This window comes from Diabrotica virgifera, chromosome 2 (assembly GCF_917563875.1).
Source record: "Diabrotica virgifera virgifera chromosome 2, PGI_DIABVI_V3a".
Lineage (NCBI taxonomy): Eukaryota > Metazoa > Arthropoda > Insecta > Coleoptera > Chrysomelidae > Diabrotica > Diabrotica virgifera.
In genome coordinates this window covers 74,381,246-74,407,563 of record NC_065444.1, presented here as the reverse complement: position 1 = coordinate 74,407,563, position 26,318 = coordinate 74,381,246, and the positions used below count along the sequence as shown (strand labels likewise).

Genomic DNA, 26,318 nt, shown 5'->3' with positions numbered 1-26,318 from the left:
CTTGGTTTTAATTTGGTACCCCATTTTACCCTATATGACGGGCATAATGGGGTACTTTACATTATTTTTTGTTTTTTTATATGATAAGAAAATCTTTTACTTTTTTTAACTTTAAGTTATATTAATAAATAGTTACTACTATAACAATGGTATTTGGCTTATTTCCAGACCTTAAAAGTTACAGATGTGTTTTAAATCCTAATTTAAACCTTAAGTACCCCATTTTGCCCGGGTTTCCCCTACCTTTATATTCCAGAATACCAAAAAATGCTATTATGAAAAGTTGTTTGAAATTAGAAACTGTCTAAATATACAATTACATCATTCTAATCGAAAAAAAAAATTTCAATTTTTTCTCAAATTGCGGATACGCATCATCATTTTATTACAAGTATGATAACTATTTTATTATCACTTTTACGAAAAAACGTTATTCTTCATAAAATGCTCTCCCTGGTCTAAAATCTAAGATACAATCATCAGATATCAAACTTTTTAATTTTATACGAGGTATGTAAAAAATATGATTTTTTCTTAAGAGTTAAGTGCCTTTACTATTCACAATATTTTAATTAGAAGGATGTAATTGAACCATAAAACAATTTTTTTAATTCCAAACAACTTTTCTTGATAACAATTTTCGATATTGTGAAATGTAAAGGTATTTTACTCTTGAGTGAAATTCATATTTTTTGACATACCTCGTATAAAATTAATTAAATCTGATATTTGATGATTGCATCTTAGATTATATACGATGCAGAGTATTTTATAAAGAATAACTTTTTTTGGTAAAACTGATGTTGAAGCTTATTATTAAATGTATTTTAGGTAAGTTTTACAGAAAAAAGTTTTGATCACTTTGTATAGATATTTTTTTAGCTGGTAATTTTTCGGCTTTGTATTACATTTTTATCTTTCTTAATTTTTTTAAAAAGAAATAGTTTATTTTATTTCTAAAGTAAAATAATTTAGTGCATTTTAAAGATTACATCCTAAGCTTTAAAAAAGCACCTATAAAACTGTAATAAATCTGTTCAAACTTGAGTAATACCGTCTTAAAGTGGTGGTAATTCTATAAAACTACGAAGATTTCAAAAATTACATTTTTTGAGACGTCATATCATTTGAATTAAATTTTTGAGATTTTTTTGAATGAAACATCATTTAGTAAGATGCTTGAAAGGTAAGTTGTGTAAAATTGAGAGTTTTATAAAAAAAATTGTATTAGTTACACATTTTTAAATCATTTTTAAACAAAATTCATGTAAGGCTCACTTTCCGCCCACACCGTACTTATGCCCATACATTTTATTTATTTCTATTATAACCATAAGATAGCTTAATTATTATTCTTCTTTCATGTTCAATTTGTAAAATTTCATTTGATCCATTATTTTAAGAATTACATTAAAATAACTCAACCGTGCCCTTCGCCGTACGTTAGTTTACAGTGCGCCAATGTTTGTGAGAAGGGTGACTTTAGCGTTATAAATAAAAAATTATAGAAGATACAGATTTAATTTTAGAAAATTCTTTATATAAGCCTTTTTTTGTAAAATTTTCTGAATTTTTCAATGGTTAAGTCAGTTTTTTTCTAAAATTTATATTTTCGGAGTTATTTAAAAAAAACATTTAATTTCGTAGTTCATTTGTTTAATAAAAAATGAAGCACCTACTTCTCGAGTAGAACTTTTTGGTATGTTGTTAATTAAACATTTCTTAATGAAATTACAAAAAGTTCTATCTTGTTTGATTTTTCCGAAGTGAAAATCTATATGCACTCCCCTATGTAGGTAACTTGGAAGATCTAGCAACTAACTTCAGACTGTCATTTTTTATCTTGTCGGTGTGCGCGTACCTCAGACTGTCGTTTTTATAAAAATTCACTCTCAATGCATTTTGCCAATCGCATCTAAAGAAGTATAACTTCAAAAATAAACAAAAACATCCTGAACAACAAGAGATCCTGAAAATCATCGAAGAGTACTAAAAGACATATAATATGGTCGAGATGATCACATTTCGGAAGTAAAAATCGTAGTAATATAAAATCAAGGATCGGAGGAACTTCCGGATATAATCGAAGAAGAAATTGAATCAGCGCTAAAATGTGTGAAGAATAATAAAACACATAGATAAAACGGCATTGTAAGTGAAATGATAAAACTAGGAAGCAAATGCGTCATAAAAATCTTAAAAATTCTTTATGTCTTCCTCTTTGAAGGAATTACCTCCAAAACATGGAATAGTGTCGTTATGTATGGTAATATTACATAAAAAAGAGATGTAATTTATACAGACCTATTAGCTTGTTATCTCATTTATAAAAGCTCTTTATAGAATCACTACTAACAGACTGGGACCTAAGCTAGATTTTCATCAACCACTAGAGCAAGCCGGATTTAGGAGTGGCTTTGAAACGAATGACCACCTACTAATCCATTGATATTAGCGCTCGTACACATGCAGGCGGTTACGCCATGTTTTACCTGAAAAACCCAAACGTCGCGGTTTAAGTTAACATACGTACAAATGCAACCGTTCAATAGGCGTACACATGCAACCGCTCAACGTCGTCAAACCGCGGCAGTTGTAAGTTACTAGGGGAGAAATCAAATTGATAATTTCTGTATATCAAAAAGATATAGAAATGCTATCTTATCCTCCAAAACATATCCAGGAGCGGATGTACCTTCCAAATACAACTTACTAGCAGCTAAAGTATTACTTAAATTTAAAAAGATTAAAAAACCCAAAATATCTCCTAGGATCAGCAAAAATAAACTTTCAAATGCGGAAGTGAAAGAAATAGTAACCGATAAATTAGAAGATCAGTTTCAGAAATTGGGAAATAAAAATTCAGAAGAACAATTATGGGAGTCATGCAAAGAAACATTGGAAAAAGTCCAAGAAGACCATCTAATGAAAAATCAGCGTAGGAATAAGCAACAGTGGATGACAGAAGGGATATTGAATTTAATGAATGCAAGAAGAAAACATAAGAATGCTAATCTGACAGAATACAAAAAGCTAAACAGTATGATTCGAAGAAAAATAAGATTAGCTAAATCAGAGTGGCATAAACAACAATGTAAAGAAATTGAGAACTACGAGCGTATCTATGACGCATTCAATATGCACAAAAAACTGAAAGAAGTTGCAGGACTGAATAAAAAATGTAATCTTCCACTAATCGAAGATAAAAACGGAAAAATTATAATCGATATCGAAGGGCAACTAATACGATGGACAGAATATATAAAGGAATTGTTCGATGATGAAAGAAGCGAACTAGAAACGCTAGATGACATTAGCGGTCCTCCAATAACTGCAAATACGCTATAAAGAACGCAAAAAACGGCAAGGCGATAGGACCAGATGGGATTTACGTAGAAACGCTAAAGCTTTTAGGTACCGAGGGCATTAAGATACTTAAGAAATAAGAAATTATAAATATACGAAGCAAGTTTTCAATCCTAATAGCAAATAATTAATATTGAAAAATATCAAAAATCACTAAAAGATTTTTAAATTGAAAACTTACTGGTAAGTGTGTACCATAAAAATGGTACACATTTTTATTAAATAAGAAATTATTCAACTTAATGTACGAAAGCGAAAAAATTCCTAAAGATTGGCTTAAATCCTCATTTATTGTACTACCAAAAAAACACAGAGCCACAAAATGCAGCGACTATCGCACCATCAGCCTAATGAGTCATGTATTGAAAACTTTTCTCAGAATAATTCATCAAAGAACAGATAGAAAAATTGAGGAAAGAATCTCAAGTACTCAATTCGGTTTTCGCTGTGGCCTTGGAACGCGTGGTGCACTATTCTCAACCTAAGTTTTAATTCAAAGATGCAGAGATGTAAATCATGACGTTTTCATGTGCGCGATTGATTTTGAAAAGGCCTTTGATAAAGTTCGCCATGAAAAAATGCTACATATCCTCAAAACTACTGGTCTTGGCGGTAGGGACATTAGAATAATCGCAAATTTGTATTGGGCCAGGCTGCATGTGTTAGGGTTGGGAATCAGTGCTCTGAAGAAGTAAAAATCAAGCGTGGAGTTCGACAAGGCTGTATATTGTCAACAATGTTGTTTAATCTTTACGCTGAAACAATCTTAAATGAAGTGTTGGAAAACGCAAAAGAGGGAATACTCATTAATGGCATGCTTATGAACAATATCAGATACGCAGATGACACCTTGTTACTGACAGGATCAATTGAATATCTTCAAGCGTTATTGAACCGAATGGTGGTATTCTGCGCGATATATGGACTCAAACTCAACGCAAGAAAAACAAAGTTTTTGGTTATTAGTAAACAGGCAGCCGTAAATAATAATAACTATAACGTAACAATCGGTAATGACTCAATTGAACGAGTAATTAAGTAATATTGTATATCTGGGTACTCATATTAATGAAAGCTGGTACAGAAATAAAAAGTAGAATTGCCAAAGCAAGAACAAGTTTTATGAAATTTTAGAAAATCCTGTGCAGTCATGATCTAAATTTAGAACTTAGCATAAGAATGGTTCGATGTTATATATTTCCAGTACTACTTTACGGGGTTGAAGCATGGACCCTGACAGAATCGCTTTTAAAAAACCTAGAAGCATTTGAGATATGGGTCTACCGCCATATTCTGAAGATCAGTTGGGTAGAAAGAGTCACAAACGAAAGGGTTTTGCAACGTTTGAATAAAAGTTGCGAAGTAGTGAACACGGTTAAAAGGCGCAAATTGGAATACTTTGGTCATATAATGCGTCACTCAGAAAAATATGACATACTTCACCTTGTCATGCAAGGTAAAATAATGGGAAAAAGAAGTGTGGCCGCCGTACAACTTCTTGGCTTAAAAACCTACGCCAATGGTTTGGGAAAACTAGCACTGAACTATTTCGTGCGGCTGTAAATAAGACAATGATTGTTAATATGCTGGGCAACATGAGAGCCAACGATCGACAAACGGTCTCGGCACCTTAAGAAGAAGAAGGGGAGAAATGGGGCCGCCAGTCAAACGCTGTCATGTGTACGGTACAAACGTCTGCTAACCGCGGCGTCAACCGCTGGCAAACACCCGCTGGTTAAGAGCTCTTACAGAGTGCAGTATTGATCTTAGGTATACAACTTTTTTTCAGAATACATATTATATACAATCGCATAACAGCTGAAGTGAGAATGTACTATGGCGAAACAAACATTTCCCTTGAAAAATCGTATTGGGAAAGGAGACACCACCTCCTCTAAATTATTCATTGCTTTATCACAGAGTGCTGTGAGAAACAATAATTGGAAAAATATTGTGAGTCAATACAAATGGGAAGTTTCTAAACAACTTAGGCTTTGCGGACGACATAAGCCTTATTGTAGATCTGTCCTGTCCTGACCTTATTGCCTGTCTATTTATACACATATATTTCGTCTTCTCTTCATTAATCCTCAGCCCTACTTCGCTTGTTGCTCCTTCCAACTTGTTGAAAATGGCTTTTGTGGATAGGATGGAGTCTCCAACGAGATCAATGTCATGTGCATATGCTAGTAATAACTTAGGATCTTGAACCGATAGCAGTTCTGTTTTTATTTCGGCCGACATCATGGCTTTCTCTAATACAAGGTTAAAAAGTAGTGGAGATAACGCATCACCCTGTTTGAGTGGCCACTGTTGATTTCGAAACTGTCAGACAGTTTATTATTTAGACGTACTTTTGATATTCCACCCTCCATATAGACTTTAGTCATCCGAATGAGTTTCTTTGGTATTTAGAACTCCGCCATGGCATTCCATACTTGGCTTCTTTCTACGCTGTCATATGCCTGTCGAAAGTCTATGAAGAGATTGTGTATGGGTCTGTTATACTCCCATACCTTTTCTAGAAGCTGTCTCAGCGTGAATAGTTGATCTTTTGTGGATCTGTTTGCCCTAAAACCGGCTTGATATTCTCCTAGGACATTTTCAGCATAAGGGGTTAGTCTACTAAGAATGATGTTTGAGAGGATTTTATATGCCGTGTTTAAGAGTGAAATTCCTCTGTAATTCGCGTAATTTGTTTTGTCCCCTTTTTTGTGGATGGGTACTATGATGTTTTCCTTCCATCTTGCTGGTATCCTTTCTTCTAACCATATATGTGTTATTAATTGGTGGATTTGGCGATGTAGTGTTTCTCCACCATATTTCAGAAATTCTGCTGGTATCTCGTCCGTATCCGGCGCTTTGTGATTTTTCAACTTATTTAAGGCCTTTCGGGTTTCTTCAAAAGAGGGATTTTCGACGGGCATGTCTGCTGTTATATAGATCTCTTCTTTGTGCTGTTCTTCCTGTATGATGTTTAGAAGGTCCCTGAAATACCCTTTCCATTCTTTTGTTAGTTCTTTATCGTCGATTATCATATGGCCTTGATTGTCTCTCAGTGTATGGATAGAATTGGTGCTAATGCTATGTCCTCTTTTCTCTGTGGATATTGCTTTACAGAATTCTCTGGAGCCTGGTTTGGGTCGGTCTCTCTCCATAGCTTCATATTTTTGTTGTTCATAGTTTCTTTTCTTTGTGCGTATCATTTTTCTTGTTTCTTTTCGGCAGTCGTCGTATTCCTTTTTACTTTTGTCTATTTGTAGTTGTATCCATGTCTTCCTTACTGTTTGTCTTTTTTCCAGCTGTTTCCGACATTCATCGTCATACCATGTTTTTGCCCTCTTCTGCCTACTCCTTCCAAAGATCTTGTCAGCTGTCTTTGTTATTATTTCGGCAGTCGTTTCCCACAGCTCTTCTATATCATTGTAAACTGTTTCAGAGTTCAAGGTTTGTTCAAGTTGTTCTATATACTTTTGATGTTTCTCTGTGTTCTGCATTTCGTCCATGTTCCATTGTGGGTTCATTGTTGTTTTGTTGTATTTGTCGCTAGATATTCTGCATTTGACTTTTGCTCTGACTAAGTAATGATCTGTCTCCGTCTATTCCTCTGAGGCTTCTTACGTCTATGATATTGTTCCCATGTCGGGCATCAACAATGATGTGGTCAATTTGGTTTCGCGTAATATGGTCGTTTGAGATCCAGGTTTGCTTATGAATGTCTTTATGCGGAAACATAGTTGACTTTATTAACATATTATTAGCTGCTGCAGTTTCTGTGAGTCTTAAGCCATTGTCGTTGGATATATTGTGAAGGCTGTGTTTACCGATTGTGGGGTGTAGGCTAGGCTCTTTGCCTATTTTAGCATTAAAATCTCCGCAGAGTATGCGCATATCTTAGTAGTAATATCTAATGTAGTAATACAGAATTCGTAATATAAAATTCGCAAATTAGTTTGGTAATATTCAGTATGTGCTTGAAAAATAAGGTCTTTAATCAGGGTGTACTCCCAGTTCAAACATATGGAGCAGAAATATTGAACCTTACCAGAAAAGTAATATAATCAATAAAATAGAAGTGGCACTGATAGCAATGGAGAGATCAATATTGGATATATTCCTCAGAGCTCGAGAGTTTCAAATCATATAATTAGGAGAAAAGCTGGTGTTATATGGACGCAGTTAAAAGAATTATAACGCTGAAATGGAACTGACCAGGCCATGTTTCCAAAGTCAGATATGAAAAATTTTAGAATGGAGACCTAGACACGATGCTTACTACAACAGAGGAACTCTTCCAACAATACGGTCGGACAACATCAAACGCATCCAACACAACTGGATTCATTCAGCAGAGGACTTAAAAACCCGATGATGGTGATGATAATATTCTTTCTAATCTTCTTCTTTTTCATTTGGTGCCTTATTAAGTTCCGCTAACGTTCGCAATTATCTTGGCGAGGTATATGCACGATCTTCAACTAATCGGAATAGTTGTTCATTGCTGCGTATTTAAGGTACGATTCCGAAAGTGGCTGCAGACTGTAGACCGCAAACCCCAGACTGCAGCGACAGTGTCGTCTGCGGTCAGACCAATTCCGAGCAGAAATGCACTGCATTACACGATGGGAATTTATAATAGTATAATATTAAAAGTCGTATAAGTATGATGTCAGGCGCAATGAACAACGATGAATTAATAGGTTTGTTCTAGCATCAGTTTCAAACGGTTTGAAACCATCAGCGAATAGTGGACCAGCCCGAGTACAGGGGATAGCACTGGTGACTGTATTATGTTCTCTCACTGACCAACTGTTTGCTGACGGTTTCTGACTAGTTTGACTGTTTGCTAGAACAAACCTATGTTACATCTTTTGATGGAAGAAGAAGATGACGACGATCTTTTACTTTTGCATTATAAAAGAAAAAGGAAGTCAACTAGGTCTCTATTGAAAAATAGACAATTTAAAGGAAGCTTGCGTCGTAAATAACTGAATATTTTGCTACACAATTAATTAATTGCTCTCCTTATTCATTTGAAATACATACTCATTTTCACAAGAAATTCAATTCTTTTCAGTCAATTTGGAAACAGCAAAAATATGGGTTGTCGCTCTGCGGTCGGCGACACTACTGGTTCTGGTGCAGTACTGCGGTCTACGGTGGCGACGTTCTGCGTGCGGCGGCGACAGTGCCGCTCTACTCGACATACAGCTCATAAGACACCATATGAACCAGTAGGTCTGTCGCTGCGGTCTGCGGTTTGCGGTTTGCGGTCTTGTTCGGAATCGTCCCTTTATGTTCAATCGCGAATGTTCTTGCGCCACGATATCTGTTTCCTTCCAATTACTCTGCGGCTCTTGACTTTACCTTTCTAATTTGTATTATAAATTTTTAAAATAATTTAAAATAAACTTTTTTATATTTTAGAGGGCAGATGATTTAATAGTACAAACGTTAAATGGAAAAGTACGAGGACGAATGGAATACTCCCTGAGGAAACCTGGTGTTCCATTTTATGCATTTCAACAAATACCGTACGGAAAAGCTCCTGTAGGCCACTTAAGATTCAAGGTTAGTCGTTTATTGGGTGCTAATACTTAACGGTATATTATTTTTTTTATCTTATTATCCGAGAAAATACCACTTTTACTTGAAAATACTTAGAAAATACCTACTAGAACAAACTTAAATTTTCACTTCAACGTCACGTTGTGAGTAGACCTTTTTTATAGTATAATTCATTGCTACATGATTTGGGAAATTTAGCTTTTAAGAGCGCAGGCGCAAATATTGTACGGCTATCCCTACTTTTTCTTTAGTTAGACGGCAAACTACGTGTAGTAAAATTCTCACTGGTATGGATATGTAGGTACATAGGTAAACGTTACTTGACAATGACATTGTCGCCATTAACTGAGAGATGACTTTTGAATGTTCTTGGATAACTGTTACCTTGTATAATCGCTTAAATTATTAATTCAGTTAATTAATTTAATTTTTTCACTAACTGTGTATTCAGTGATTATAATAATTTATATACTACTTATGCAATAAACCTAATACTTAATCGAGAAAAGAGGAAAAGTGATAAAATTATTATTAAATAATATATTGTTACTATGGAACGCTTAGATAAATTTTGAACATCTTTAACAACAAAATAGTTGGATCACAGAATATATCCTGATGTATTCTCTGCTTGAGATCTTCCATAAATAATAAACAATAAATAATTTATTATTAATTTCACGTCTTAAATTAATTATTTAACAAATACACAAAACAACACAAAATATTCCTGAAGCCGGCTTAAATTTCTAAAATTGTCACTGTCTTGTCAGCACATTCTGTTCGACTGAGTGCGTTGTATGACAAAGATAGCGAATGTTCGATTTGGAAAATATTACCAGGGACATGGTGTTTATTTTTTTCGAATCCTGAAATAACTAATAAATAGATATGTTTGAAAAATTTAAACGCAGAATGAAAGACTAAATTATTACCGAGGGTCGAAAGTCCCTTAGAATAAATAAAAAGTTTCTTTTGAAGAAGATATTTTAAATTAAAAATTACACTAAATTTTCTCTTAGTTTTTCACCCGTGTAATATTAAAATAAATATTATTAATTATATTATAATTATATTTTTATAATTATATTATAATTAATATTATAATATAGAAGATTTCAGAAACTTTCGGCTCTCGGTAATAACGTAATCCTTCATTCTGCGTTTAAATTTTTCAATAATACTAATTTAGGGGTCGGCAACCTTTTGAGTCGGAAGAGCCAAAAATCGCAATTTACAAAATTTTTAAGTTTTTATAGAGCCACATTTTTTTTGTCAGCAATAAAATAGTACTCGCATAAATAAAGTTCTTTATTAAAAGAAATTAATCTATTTATTCAAAATATGTATACAGTGAGCACGTAAAGGTTGGAATAAATTCATTTTCTCGAGAATGAACGATTTTGGAAAAAAATCCCGAAACAGGTCAATTTTTATTTTTAAATTATGCCTTTTTGGCATATATATCATAATAGTGACATCACCCATCTGGGCGTGATGACGTCATCGATGATTTTTTTAAATAGGAATAGGAGTCGTGTAACAGCTCATTTGAAAGGTAATTTAATTCTCTATTCATTACCATAAACATTTACATCATTATTTATACAGGGTGTACAAAAAAATATTTTTTTAATTAAATTTATTGACAAAAAAGGAAGAATGCATGTAAATTATTTAGTTCAGAATACATTTTACTGCTCTCAGAAAACCGAAAAAAATGTTTATTTGAAAAATAATCATTGCTTTTCGCTTAAATTAAATGTTTAAACTGTCAAGAGGAAGATGGGTGGCGGCTTTAATATTGAATTTAAGCAAAAAACAATATTTATTTGTCAAATAAACATTATTTCCTGTTTTCTGATAGCAGTAAAAAAGTATTTTGAGTTAAATAAATTACACACATTCTTCTTTTTATGTTAATAAATTTAATTCAAAAAATTTTTTTGGACACTCTGTATAAATAAATATGTTAATGTTTATATTACTGAATAGAGAATTGAATTACCTTTCAAATGAGCTATCACAGGACCCCTATTCTCATTTAAAAAAATTATAAATGACGTCATCACGCCCAGATGGGCGACGTCACTAGTATGATACATATGCCAACAATTCGCAATTTAAAAATAAAAATTTACCTGTTTCGGGATTTTTTTCCAAAATTGTGCATTCTCGAGAAAATGAATTTATTCCAACCTTTACGTGCTCACTGTATAGTGTTTTTCACATATGTATATATTTTCTTACATTTCATTTATGCAAGTAAAAAATTAAAACAAATATTCACTTACAACACTAACTTGTACTTCAATGACAAACAATTGAGCAAATAATCTCAATGGGAGCGTTGGCTTGGCATGGTTTTAGAAAGTTTGGATAAATCTGGCTCATAATTTGTTGTTTTAAGTTTCAAACACGACTCTAAATTTTCATTAGTTAGTTGGCTGTTTAGTTTACTTTTAATTATATTCATGCAAGAGAAGGCTTTCTCGCAAGAATATGTCGATTCAAAGATAGTTAGCACTCCAAATGCCAACTTATTTACCCCACTGTAGCACTAGCAAGACTATCCCATGCGTCGAATATAAGTCCCTCAATTCGCGACATTTCTTTCAAAGCTGCCCACTTTTGTTGCGTTAAATACATACATTTCTGGACCTCCAACTCTTCCAATTTGCTTTTCAATTCTGTAAATTTTTCACTCCACAAAGCTTTACTTTTTTAATCGATCAATTGCATTTCTAAAGATCCAGTATCAATTATTCCAAATGGCTCAACGTGGATTTCGTTACTCTTTGTGTTGAGAGGATTTACTATGAATGCTAGAGTGGTTTTGTTGGTTTTGAATTGTTCAAATCTGTCAGCAAATTCATCTTTAATTTGTTTTGTAACTGTGCTGAAGTAATTCGTGACAACAATTGCACTGGTTTTATCGCGATATTCTGGTATTTATTTATTTTGCTAAAATAAATAATATTTGCGTGTGGAACTAAAGAGCCGCATGCGGCTCGCGAGCCGCAGGTTGCCGACCCCTGTACTAATTAGTTTTCTCATGCAGGAATCGAAAAATATGGATCCCATTTAAATAGCATAGGAGCCCAAAGTTTACGCCTATCCACTTAATGTCAGTTGTTGTGAAACTTTCTAGACGTGCTTTATTGCTTCGTATGATTAAATAAAATAATTATTGAGAACATACCTAATCATAGAAATCAATTAAAACATAATTTTTTATTAATAGACAAGATAGGTACATCTAATTTTACAGTACGGTGCAAATGTCTGGAATAAGTTCGATATTTCGTAAGCCAGCAACTTTAAGGAAAAAATCTGAAATAGGTCAATTTTTATTTTTAAATTATGATTTTTTGACATATGCGACGTACCGGTGAAGTCATCTATCTGGACATGATGACGTAATCGACGTTTTTTTAAATGAGAATAGGAGTCCTGTGCTAGCTCATTTGAAAGATTATTCAATTCTCTATTCAGTAATATAAACATTAACATAATTATTTTTACAGGGTGTCCAAAAATTTTTTTTAATTAAATTAATTGACACAAAAAGAAGAATGTATGTAATTTATTTAGTTCAAAATACATTCTACTGCTATCAGAAAAGAGAAAAAAATGTTTTTTATATATTTTAATTATCTAGGAACCACAACCTGTTAACTATTGGTGGGGTGTATTAGATGCTACAAAGAACACGAAGACTTGCTACCAGGTGCAAAATTTTTTAGGTTTGGAAAAACTTCAAACGGAAGATTGTTTGTTTCTTAATGTATACACACCCAAAGTAAGTATTGATTACTTCGTTAATAGATATTTAAAGATTTCGCATAGAAAATTTCGTTAAATACCAAAGCAACCTCATTTTTTCTTCTTCTTCATGTGCCGTGCTCGATTATCGAGCGTTGGCTATCAAATTGGCTATAGTAATTTTGTTGACGGCACCTCGGAAAGGGGATGCAGAGGATCTGTTATACCAATCTCTCAGGTTTTTAAGCCATGACGTTCTTCTTCGACCTGACCCTCTTCTTCGACCCGGTCCTCTTCTTCCGCCTACCTTGCCTTGTATTATAAAATGGAGTATATTATGTCTCTGGATGTCGCATAACATGGCCAAAATATTCATGTTTTCGATTTTTAACTGTTCTGACGACTTCCGTGACTTTTCCCATCCGGTGCAAAACAACTTCGTTACGAACTCTATCCACCCAACTTATTCGTAGGATTCTCCGATACATCCAGATTTCAAAGGCTTCTAATTTCTTGAGAAGTGTATCTATTAAAGTCCAACCTTCGACACCATACAAAAGAGTAGAGAACACATAACATCTCACTAATCTAATTTTCAATTCAAAGTAATGTTGTTTCCACATAAAAGTTTCTTTATCTTAAAGAATGCAGCTCTGGCCTTCTCTATACGTATTCTAATTTCTTTGCTCATGGCCCAGTTCTCATTTAGATTACAACAAGGTAGGTGATACTGTTAGTTTTCTCTAATTGTTTACCATAAGCTGTTACTACTTCCGGTTGTATTGGCGTCCTACTGACAACCATAACTTTGGTCTTTGTGGTGTTTAGCTTGAGTCCATATTCATGACACGTTGTGGTAATCCTATTAATCAGATGTTGAACTTTGTAATTGCTCGCAATTAACACCGTATTATCCGCGTCGGGCGTATCTCAAACTATTAATATTGACGCAATTCATTTTGATACCACGTATTGACCATTATCTACTGCTTTATTGAAAACAAACTAAGAATAGATGTTAAATATTGGTGGAGACAAAATGCAATCCTGATTCATTTAAACAGCAACCTCACTTAAACATGTACCGGGTGTCCCAATAAGAATGGCTATCGGCCATATCTCAGGAACCGTTTATAGTACAGCTTTGAGAAAAAAATATTTATAACAAAAGTTGATTCGTAAAAAGCCTGAAAATTATTTTCATAATTGTAAGTCCACCGATAGAGGGCGCAATTGAATATCAAAAATTAAAAAATCAAATTTTACAAAATTTGTCTAATGAAAGGGCACTGTAAATCCGATCATCGTATTCTTCATAAAATTCTGCGCATATTTGATTTACAAGTTTAAGTTTACCTTTGCAAATAAGAGGTGGGGTGAGTAGGAACCTTGTTATGAAAAAATGGCTGTAAGTCCGGTTCTCTTAAATCGAATTTTGCAAACTTGGTCTTGTTGAAAATAGCTCTTTTTCGTCAATGTAAGAGTTATAATTTCAAAACAGCCTATTACGTAATATGCCAGCTAGGAGGCGTTTTAATTATTTTCGGAAATCTAGTTTTCTTTGGAAAATATTAAACACAAGTATGCATTTTTAATCCTGTATTACAAAATTAGATCAAATTAGCAATAGAATAGCGAAAACCGCATGTCGATACCTTTTTTCTATCTCGAGATATCTTAACAAACGTGTCAATTTTAAACATAACTGTTACTGTCACCAGTAAACGAAGTTAAGGAAAGGTAGTGTGCTGTGAAAAAAACAAAGAAACATTTTTTAGATGTCAACGTGTATTAATTAAAACAACAATAGGACAAACAACACTATAAAATATAACAAAGAAATAAAAACAACTACTTAGTGACGACTTAAATGTTCAAATTATTGCCCATCATTTTTTTTTCAAGCAAGCACTCTTTCAAGAGTAGATTGAACAGCAGTCTTAATTTCTGCTCTCGAAATGCTTTGAATGGGGTTTGGTATTCTCTGGATCATTTTTTCTCGAGTAGGCCTAGCTGCAAAAACAAGGTCTTTAGTCCGTCCCCATACCTAAATAAAAGTGAAATACCAAACCGTCCCCACACCAAACAGTTAAATCTGGTGATAGTCAGATAATTGGACCCTCTCTTTTCGATAATGCTATTATTGGTGAACGCTATCTAATTTTTTTAAGGAATGAATCGCCTCTTCTTCTGGAAGATGTACCGCTAGCAGTTCGTAGGTCCATGTTGTTTTAGCATGATGGTTGTCCCGCGCATTTTTCCAGAGTAGTAAGAGATTTTTTAGATGAGTCATTCGCTGATAGATGGATCGGACGTGGAAGCCTATTTTTTGACTAGCCAGATTACCAGATTTAACTGTTTTAGACTTTTATTTATGGGGGCGGATTAAAGACCTTGTTTTTGGCGCTAGGCCTACTACTCGAGAAAACATGATCCAGAGAGTAGGAAACGCCGTGCAAAGCATTGCGAGAGCAGAAATTGAGACTGCTGTTGAATATACTCTTAAAAAGTAAATACTTGCATCGAAAATTATGGGCCATGATTTGAACATTTAAGTCGTCACTAAGTAGTTGTTTTTATTTCTTTGTTATATTTTATAGTGTTGTTTCTCCTATTGTTGTTTTAATTAATACACGTTGACATCTAAAAAATATTTCTTTGTTTTTTTCACAGCACACTACCTTTCCTTAACTTCGTTTACCGGTGACAGTAACAGTTATGTTTAAAATTGACACGTTTGTTAAGATATCTCGAGATAGAAAAAAGGTATCAACATGCGGTTTCCGCTATTCTATTGCTAATTTGATCTAATTTTGTAATACACGATGAAAAATGCATACTTTTATTTAATATTTTCCAAAGAAAACTAGATTTCTGAAAATAATTAAATAACCTCTTAGCTGGCATATTACTTAATAGGCTGTTTCGAAATTATAACTCTTACATTACCGAAAAAGAGCTGTTTTCAACAAGACCAAGTTTGCAAAATTCGATTTAGCAGAACCGGACTTACAGCCATTTTTTCATAACAAGGTTCCCACTCACCCCACCTTTTATTTGCAAAGGTGGACTTTAACTTGTGAAATCAAATATGCACAGAATTTTATGAAGAATACGATGATCGGATGTCCAGTGCCCTTTCATTAGGCAAATTTTGTAAAATTTTGATTTTTAAATTTTTAATATTTAGTTATGCCCTCTAGCGGTGGACTTACAATTATGAAAATAATTTCCAGGCTTTTCCCGAGGCAACTTTTGTTACAATTATTTTTTTTTTCTCAAAGCTGTACTATAAACGGTTCCTGAGATATGGCGGAGAGCCATTCTTATTGGGACACCCGGTTCAATCATGTGAGTGCGCTTTCCTCATTATATCGCTTAATATTCTATCTGATCTATTTCTATTGCCTTCCCTCCTCATTGAGTTTTGAGCGCTCTTGCGTTTCTTAGCCAAAAGTGAAAGATGGCTGATTGGCTGGATCAGTGCATCCTCTTCTATTTTATTCTTTCGAAATTTCCTCTACAAATCTTTTCCATTCTCTCTATTTTTTGCTCTCTGTTTGAGCTCTCTCCGTCTCAGGCCAATTATTTTATTATCTCTTGTTATAATTCCTATCCAGCTATTATCGTTTCCTTTTTCTAATTTTTCTTACGTCTGATTAGTATTCGAGTACCTGTCTGGTTAGGTATATTATTTTGATTTTTCCTTAAAATATGTTCAAATTTCCTTCTTGTAAACGTGACTATTATTTTCTCTTGTTTTGTTCTTCTCCTTAGTTCTATGTTTGTTATTTTATGTAGCCAATATAGTTATAGGATTTTTCTCAACAATTTATTTATAAAGGTTTGTAATTTTTTGGTAGTTGTTTAATTCTGCCTTAAGATTTTGCGCCATACATACTCTTAATACAGGTGTTAAATATTTTTATTTTGGTTAATTCTGGTATATCTCGTTTGTTCCAGATTTTTTTAAGGCGTTATATTTATGTTGTGCCTTTACTATTATTTTTTTACATCTGATCTTACTACCGCCTTTTTCCATGATTGATCCCAGATACGTAAAGAGATCTACTACCTCTATTTGTCTTCCATTTATTTCAATTTTAAGTTCTTGGTTGTTGTTTTTTAAGAGTTTCGTTATTTCTGCATTTGGATACCTTCAGGCCCATTAGGTTTAAGTATTTTGCGAGCTTGTCAATCTTCTTCTATGTTCGGTTAGGAGACAAATGTCGTCTGCGAACTTTAAGTCCTCCAACTGGTTATGCACGTTCCACCTAATACCTACATACCTGTTTTTTATCACTTACTTTCTTCATGATCCAATCCGTTATTATTAGAAATACCTAATGTCGGGGACAGTACGTATCCCTTTCACTCATCCATCCACTCTGGAAGAGACGCTTTTGGCAGCCGCCAATTCTCGGTCAGGCACTGCCTACTCTACCCGTTGGTCCATGGAAGGTATGTAATTTTCCTTCTACCACCCATGTCTGGGGGAATTCCCCGATCCGCCTATTGGGAACTTGCCCTCTATGGGACACGGGCTCCCCAATGGTAGAATACGGGGGAACTAGAATGGAATGGAATAGAATAGAATAGAATAGTGTAGAATAGAATAGTATAGAATAGAATAAAATAGTATAGAATAGTATAGAATAGAACAGAATAGAACAGAATAGAATAGAATAGAATAGAATAGAATAGAATAGAATAGAATAGAATAGAATAGAATAGAATAGAATAGAATAGAATAGAATAGAATAGAATAGAATAGAAAAGAATAGAATAGAATATAATAGAATAGAATAGAATAGAGTAGAATAAAATAAAATAGATTAGAATAGAATAGAATAGAATAGAATATAATAGAATAGAATAGAATAGAATAGAATAGAATAGAATAGAATAGAATATAATAGAATAGAATAGAATAGAATAGAATAGAATAGAATAGAATAGAATAGAATAGAATAGAATAGAATAGAATAGAATAGAATAGAATAGAATAGAATAGAATAGAATAGAATAGAATAGAATAGAATAGAATAGAATAGAATAGAATAGAATAGAATAGAATAGAAAAGAATAGAATAGAATATAATAGAATAGAGTAGAATAAAATAAAATAGATTAGAATAGAATAGAATAGAATAGAATAGAATAGAATAGAATAGAATAGAATAGAATAGAATAGAATAGAATAGAATAGAATAGAATAGAATAGAATAGAATAGAATAGAATAGAATAGAATAGAATAGAATAGAATAGAATAGAATAGAATAGAATAGAATAGAATAGAATAGAATAGAATAGAATAGAATAGAATAGAATAGAATAGAATAGAATAGAATAGAATAGAATAGAATAGAATAGAATAGAATAGAATAGAATAGAATAGAATAGAATAGAATAGAATAGAATAGAATAGAATAGAATAGAATAGAATAGAATAGAACAGAATAGAATAGAATAGAATAGAAATAAGCTTTATTGTCGTGGAAAATTATACAATTTAAAAAATATTAAATATTCTACAATATTCGTTCTTTTAATTTCCAATAGTCTCTTTTTGATTTATTATTGGACCATTAAAAAATAAAACGCTTGATTCCATTTCCAAAATAATTTTATTTTAGAAACCAGTTCATCAAAAGAATCTACCTGTGTTGGTATGGATATATGGAGGAGGATTTATTACTGGAAGTTCAAACTTTGATATATCAGGACCTCACTATTTAATGGAAAATGAAGTAATTGTGGTATCTATAAATTATCGTCTTGGTGCGTTTGGTAAGTTATAACTAGGTACTCCTTAATAGTATGGTATAACTAGACCCAAACCCAGACATCAAAAGTGAAAGTTGTTGTCAACACCAAATTGTTCCACATATGGTCCACATTATGTTCAGTCAAAAGTTACACCATTTTGAGCGTCGGGTTTGGGGGGGGGGAGTGGCGAAGAAGTCGGCAAATTAGTAGTTTTTTTACGTTTTTCGTCAATATTTCTAAAACTATACGGTATAGCATGAACAATGTTATACAGTGCTAGTCAAAAGTCCGTACCCCCCCTCGTATCTTTTTAACGGTTATACCTATAATAGTGAAATTTGGAGGGAGGAAATAAACGAACGTGAGCTTCTTAACTAGTCACGACAGATGACGTAATAGTGACAGATGACGTTACAGAGCCACTGTGACCGATAATTTTAAATGAGACCTTATGGCAAGTGACACCTCGTTTGAAAGGTATTCTAAATACCTATTCAGTCATACTAATTTTCTTGGGTTCTAGTTGATTTTGATTTTGGTGAATAAATTAAATGAATATAATATTTTAGTTTCGCATTTAATTAATAAAAATTCAAATGTCCGCCTATGGTTTTTTTGTCAAAAAGGTTGACGTATTTCAATTCTCTAGTAGTTTTTACGTCAACGTCAACCTATTTGACAAGTAATTATATGCGGAATTTTGAATTTTTATTAATTAAATGCGAAATTACAATTTTATATTTATTTCATTTATTCATCAAAATTAGCTTAAACTCAAACAAAATTAGTATGACTAAATAGGTATTTTGAATACCTTTCCAACGAGGTATCACTTGCCATAAGGTCCCATTTAAAATTATCGGTCACAGTGGCTCTGTAACGTCATCTGTCACTATTACGTCACCTGTCATGTCTAGTTAAGAAGCTTACGTCCGTTTATTTCCTCCATCCAAATTTCACTATTATCGGTATATCCGTTCAAAAGATACGAGGGGGGGTACGGACTTTTGACTAGCACTGTATACAAAAATATTCTACGTTAAATTTTAAACACCTCCTCTGTGGCTCAGTGGTAAGAGCGTCTACCTTTGGATCGAAATGTCCGAATGGTCGTGAGTTCGAATCTCACCAGGGTCAGGAATTTTTCGTTTATTATAAATTAATAAACGAAAATAGTTTCTGTCTTTGTGGGATCGGTACTCACTGGAGGGACCGCAGACGTTCGGATACAATTAGCGTCTCTTTGCAAAGACAATGACGTCGACTTTGCAAAGTAACAAGACACTTACTCAACACACACACTACACATAACACTGGGTACCTGACTGCAAAAATTCACGGTAAATACCATGCTAATGGCCATTAGTTGTCGAGGCATTAGCTAAATAAAAAAAAATTAAACAAAAAATTTCCAATACCTAATCCTCCTAACACTAACGGTTACAAAGTTACGAAGGTAGTATATTATAATTGGTCTAAAAAAAGGCCTAACCCCGTCATCAAAAATAAAAGTTTTTCTCCAACAACAAATTATTGTTCTATATGGTCCACATATTATTCAGTAAAAAGTTACACCATTTTGGGTGGAAAGGGAGGGGAGAAGTCGGTAATTAGTAGTTTTTTTACATTTTTTGTCAATATTTCTAAACCTAAGGGCTCTATTAGTCTAGGTAACTGGTGGCGCAACTAGTGGCGCAACTAGTGGGCCCACCAAATTGTGAGCAGCACGGGCAACTGGTGGCCGAGAATAGCCACCAGCAAAAATAATAAAATGAATTGGAATTGGAAAAATAATCAAATGCAATTGGAAACTTGTTTGTTATCAATTTTACGAAAAAAAGTTATTCTTCATAAAATACTCTTAATAGTATAAAATATAAGATGCAACCATCAGATTCAAATTTTGTGAATTTTATACGAGGTATGTCAAAAAAGATGAATTTCGCGCAAGAGTAAAGTATCCTTATATTAAACAGTATCGAAAAATGTTTTATAAAAAGTTGTTCGGAATTAAAATCTATGTTTGAATATGCAATTACATTCTTCTAATTGAAATATTGTGAACTGTAAAGGTACTTTACTCTTGGACGAAATTCATATTTTTTAACATACCTCGTATAGAATTGATAAAAGTTTATATATTATTATGATTGCATCTTAGATTTTAGACCATATAAAGCTTTTTGTAAAAAATAACTTTTTTCGTAAAATTAATAATAAAATACTTATAGATATTTGTAATAAAATGATGTTGGGTATTCGTAATTAAAAAAAATGCATTTTTTTTTTTTCAATTAGAATGATGTAATAAAATTAATGCGTATCAAAACATGGTTTTTTTAATTCTTAACAACTCTTCATAATAACAATTTTCGATGTTGTGAAATCTAAAGGTACTTTACATACAATTTTTTTGACATACCTCGTATAACATAGACTGTCATAGACTATGCAGAGCATTTTATAAAGAATATTTTTTTTTCGTAAAATTGATAAGAAAAAAGTTTCTCATATGGTTCCAAGTTACGCAGACATACTGTACCTATATATAAAAGCTCAATTTTTTTTTTAATTTTCCAATTAACGTCACATTCGGATTCAGCATAATCAAAAACAAAATCGAAACATTTTTGATCATGGTAAAGTGATGAATTCACCGATATTTCTAAAATATAAAAAGAGCTTTTATTGTTTAAGCAATGAATAAACAATTAACGGCTAAATCTGCGAGAAGAACTTTTTAATATAGCATATTTATAAATCAACAAAAAAGGTTTTAGAAAAATAGACGCTTGTTAATAGAAAATATAAAAAAGAACTACGAAGCACTCGATTACAATACAAATGAACTAGTGGTGGCCGACACCAGTTGCTCAGTCTAATAGGGTCCATATAATATAATGTCCCGGCTTGGTGGCGCCACCAGACCCGGTTACCCGGCTGGGGGACTGGTTCGGCCACCAGATCGACAACAATTTCTGGTGACGCAACCAGTTGCCGTAGTCTAATATTAAATGCCCCGTGACGTCATGAGTCACTGGTGGAGCAACTTGGTGGCGTCACCAGTTGCCTAATATAATAGCGGCCTAAGCGCTTTAGCGTGAACACTATTTATACAAAAATGTTCCACATTAAAGGGTACCCCCCGTTAAGATAGGCAAAATGCCCTCACTCCCAGAATTCAATTTTATAATTTTTTTTACGTTCTATGCAACTAAAAAAGGAGATAACGCGGATTTTTAGCTCGCCACCCCCCTTACCCCTCCCCCCACAGCCAAAAACGTAGATTTTTAGATTTAATTTTTTTTAGTTGGGTTGCAATCGATTTAAAAATTTCAAAAAATTCACACGTGTAGCTGAGGCTTTTACAAAACATGTCTATTTTTTGTGGACCCGTAGGTCGAGTGTACATAACCTCAAATTTTTTTTTAACTTTTTTAAAACCTATAACTTTTTTTGGAGGGGGCTACAGGTCCAGTTTTTTTTGCATTTTGTGTATTTTATCAAAGTCTATCTCTCTGATTTTTTTCAGATTTTTCCGTTAGGTGCGCCATCTTGAAAAATCAGGAAAACTGTATTTTTAGGGGGTTTTTAGGGATTTTCTCCATTTTATAGACTGCAACATAGATCAACTGAAGGTTTTTTTAATATATTATGTATAATTTGAAATAACTATTTTAGGATTATCAAAAATTGGGCAAACCACCTTTAAACCCCCCCCCCCCCCCCCCCCAAAAACCATGTTTTTTTAAGTTATGTAAGGGTTTTTGCGGGCTTAATGATATTTTTTGAGATCGATACAGCCTGAATATTTTTTTTCATTTTTTTACGTTATATGTGATTAAAAAATAAGACCAATCGCATATTTAGCCCACCACCCCCTCCCCTGCCCCCACAAAAACGTCAATTTTTCTATTTTTTTTTTTTTGTTTAGTAAAGTTGCAATTAATTTAAAAATTTTATGAGGCTTCTAAAAAACATATCTATTTTTTTAGACCCGTAGGTCGAGTGTACAATACATATTATAACCTTTTATAACGAATACATATAAACTTTGAGTTGGTCACTTTATGACTTTCATAATAATAATTTTTAATCGAGTTAAAGCCTTGAAAATGGCTATTTTCGCGTTTTTCAAATTTTAAATTGCATGTAACTCGACAACAGTTAATTTTATAGAAAAATCACAAGAGGCCTTTTTTGCTCAGGTTGATCCAGAGAATCTAAAACAAATTTGTCCTAAGTGAAAAAATTGATTTTTTGAATTCGTTTAAAAAATTGTTTAAACAATTTTCCGACCGCGGTACTGCCTTTCACCTTGTGGATTTGTTATAAGGACCTGTTTTTGAGCAAGTTTGTGCAAAAAAATGAATCGGAATAATTTACCTAATGGGGACAAGCATACAGCATGGACTATTTGCAATATGAGCCAAACGAAGATGGTTTGGAAAACATTAAACGATAGATACTGTTGTAGATGTGAGTTGCGGAAACGGCAACATAACCATAGGCTGTTGTTCGCATGTAGCTGCCATAATATGATGTTTATCGCATGGAAGATATTTTACAAAAATCATCAAGCCATCAGAATATCTTACAAAACTCTTTGACAATACAGATGTTATACCTGTAATAGACGAAGACAGCGATGAAGACTTTAGAACTGTAAAGTGTAATACCAACGAATATACTCTCCGAATACGCTAAGGGTATATACGAAGCGATATATTATTTGGTAATACATTCTTTATTCTTTTTATGGTGTTTTACGTGGCAGTAAACGTGAAGCAAAATGACATTTTAATAGGCAGAGCAGAGATATAGGTTATGTAGATGGTACAAGCACATATTTGAATAATTACAATATGTATAATGTAAGGTAATATTAGGGTACCTACTAAATACAAACTAATGAACAAAGAACAAAATGTTTTGATTCACAAAACGACAAGAAAAATGATATATTAAAATAATGTATTTTTCTTAAATTGATTATTCTGTTTTATTTTGGTTTTTTGTATCCTACCTAAAAGATATCACAATGACATATTTACTTTATACAAAAATATTGCAAAAATTTGAAATTATTTTGTTAAATGTAGTTTACTTGAGGACAAACTGAGCAACAGATATACTGAGAAAAAAAAAATGAAAACGAAAAAATGATGATTTATTGGGCAGGTTGAGAGGGAGGAGGGCTAAAATTGAGCTAAGGCATATTTTAAAACACATCAAACGTAAAAAAAACGAAAAAAAGAATATTCAGGCTGTATTTATCTCAAAAAATATTAAGCCTGGATCCCGCGTTAATGGTATCTAGTCGGACAAACTTTGACGTAGGTATGGAAACAGGGGAAGTTTTAATTGTAAAACGTAATTTTAATTGTGGAACGTGTCATCCTGGCAAGTTTATGATTGTGAAAACTAGCAGGTGGTTTTTAAGTTTATTCAATAGCAAATTATATAAAATATACCTAAAAACTCAGTTATTTCAAATTATTCCTACATAACCTATAAAAAAAACCTTGAGTTAATCTATTTTGAAGTATATAAAATGGAGAAAATCCCTAAAAAGCACCGAACAAATCAGTTTTGCGGATTTTTGAAGATGGCGCACCTTACGGAAAAATCTGAAAAAGTCAGAAATATAGTTTTTGATAAAATACACAAAACACAAAAAATAGACATGCAGCCATCACCAAAAAAATATACGTACCTATTAAAAACAAAAAAAAGAGGTTATAATATGTACACTCGACCTTCGGGTCCATAAAAATAGATGATCTGTAAAAGCCTCAGCTTGTGCGTGTGAATTTTTTGTAAATTATAATTTAATAATTATTAATTATTAAATTTACACAATTTAATTAAAAAAAAATGACCATTTAGAATAGTTAATTACAAAAATGCCACAAAGAAATAGCTTCAGAATAACATTTGTAATTGCAAACCAACTTAAAAAAAATAAAATCGAAAAATTGACATTTTTGACTGTGGGGGAGGGGGAATAGGGGAAGTGGGCTAAAGTTACAGTGACTCCTATTTTTTAAAATCATATAGAACGTAATAAAAATTAAAAAAATATTCAGGCTATATCGACCACAAAAAATATAATTAGACCCGCAAAAATCCTTACAAAACTTTAAAAAACATCGATTTTGGGGGGTTTAAAAGTGTTTCGCCCAACTTTTGAATATCCTAATATACTCAGTTATTTTAAATTATACATAATCTATTAATAAAACCTTGAGTTGATCTATGTTGCAGTCTATAAAATGGAGAAAATCCCCAAAAACCCCCTAAAAAAACAGTTTTCTTGATTTTTCAAGATGGCGCACCTGACAGAAAAATCTGAAAAAAATCAGATACATAGCTTTTGATAAAATACACAAAATGCAAAAAAAATTGGACCTGTAGCTCTCTCCGAAAAAAAATTAATAGGTTTTAAAAAAGTTAAAAAAAAATTTGAGGTTATGTACACTCGACCCATGGGCCCATAAAAAATGGACATGTTTTGTGAAAGCCTCAGCTACACGTGTGAATTTTTTGAAATTTTTAAATCAATTGCAACCCAAGTAAAAAAAATTAATTCTAAAAATCTACGTTTTTGGCTGTGGGGGGAGGGGTAAGGGGGGTGGCGAGCTAAAAATCCGCGTTATCTTATTTTTTAGTTGCATAGAAAATAAAAAAATTAATAAAATTGAATTCTGGGAGTGAGGGCATTTTGCCTATCTTAACGGGGGGTACCCTTTGAACCGAAAATTTTACCGTTAGAAAGATATTCATGCGAAATTGTCCATAGAAAGTTCAGAGTGGGTTTCTTCGTACCAGAGATTTATATGGCCTAGGCGTGTAGAAGCATCCTGAAGGTGGTGAGGTTGACCTTTCTTCAAGGGCTTATCAGTACCTAACATACCTCTGGGCTCTGGCCATTGAAATAGCAAATTATATTTAGAAAACACAATCCTGTTAAAAAAAATTAGTTTCCTCAGTAATAATATTATAATTTGCCCAAAAATTGTAAAAATGTGGAAAACCTCCACTTTACACCCTTCGTAACTCTGGAACCGTTGATTTTAGAACAATTATGCATCAAACCTTTTTCGTTTCAAATTCAATGTAGTACATTTTGTATATATGTATGTTATAGTCAAAGCCCGAATGACTGACGGTCTTAGTCAAAGCCCGAAATAAATTACAGTTTCGGCCTTTGACTAGTCAAACCTAGGAGAGACTAAGTTGGTCAGGCAAAGGTCGAAATTTAATTTTATGAAATCGGGGTTTGACTGGTCAAACCCCGATCAGCTATTAAAATGTCGTAATTTGTTAGATTAGGTTTAATAAAACGTCATTTTTTAATTTTAATGTTTAATTTTATTCTTATATTGTCGAAATAATTTTTTTTATGTTAGTGTTTATTCTCACATGTTGATGTTGACGCATTATGGCATTTAGAGTTACACAATACATTAGACCTTTTACACATAATTTTGAAAAGCATTTCTTTATTGCAGTAGCATTTTATAAAGTCTTGTCCTCCAAGTTTAGAATATTTTGTACTAATTTTTCTTAGAGACAATTAAGAAAATTCTCTTTGCATTCTCTTATTCGATTTCTTGAAAAAAGTGTGTTTATTGTTCCCTATTTCGTACCAACTCTATATGAACCATCAATTGTTTTATCTTTTATGATACCCAAAATATTTCGAGCACCTTCTTTGGCTGTATCAAATCTAAGGATAGGTATTGTTACAGTTTTTCCATTCGAAATTGCAGGAAATTTTTTTCACTTAATTGTTTCATAGCATTAAAGGCGGGTTACGCTTACGTATTTTGCCCGTGCTATTGTC

At 32.8% G+C, this 26,318-nt stretch overlaps 1 protein-coding gene across 2 annotated transcripts in view; it reads left to right on the top strand.

The window, feature by feature from the left end:
- Positions 1-26,318, top strand: part of LOC114329493 (venom carboxylesterase-6) — a 337,686-nt gene that overhangs the window by 250,258 nt on the left and 61,110 nt on the right. For both annotated transcript variants that reach the window (XM_050643792.1, XM_028278620.2), the window contains exons 2-4: positions 8,794-8,937; positions 12,596-12,736; positions 18,337-18,490. In XM_050643792.1, the coding sequence (XP_050499749.1) occupies positions 8,845-8,937; positions 12,596-12,736; positions 18,337-18,490 (388 nt within the window). In that variant the 5' untranslated portion in view covers positions 8,794-8,844. The remainder of the gene's footprint in view (positions 1-8,793; positions 8,938-12,595; positions 12,737-18,336; positions 18,491-26,318) is intronic.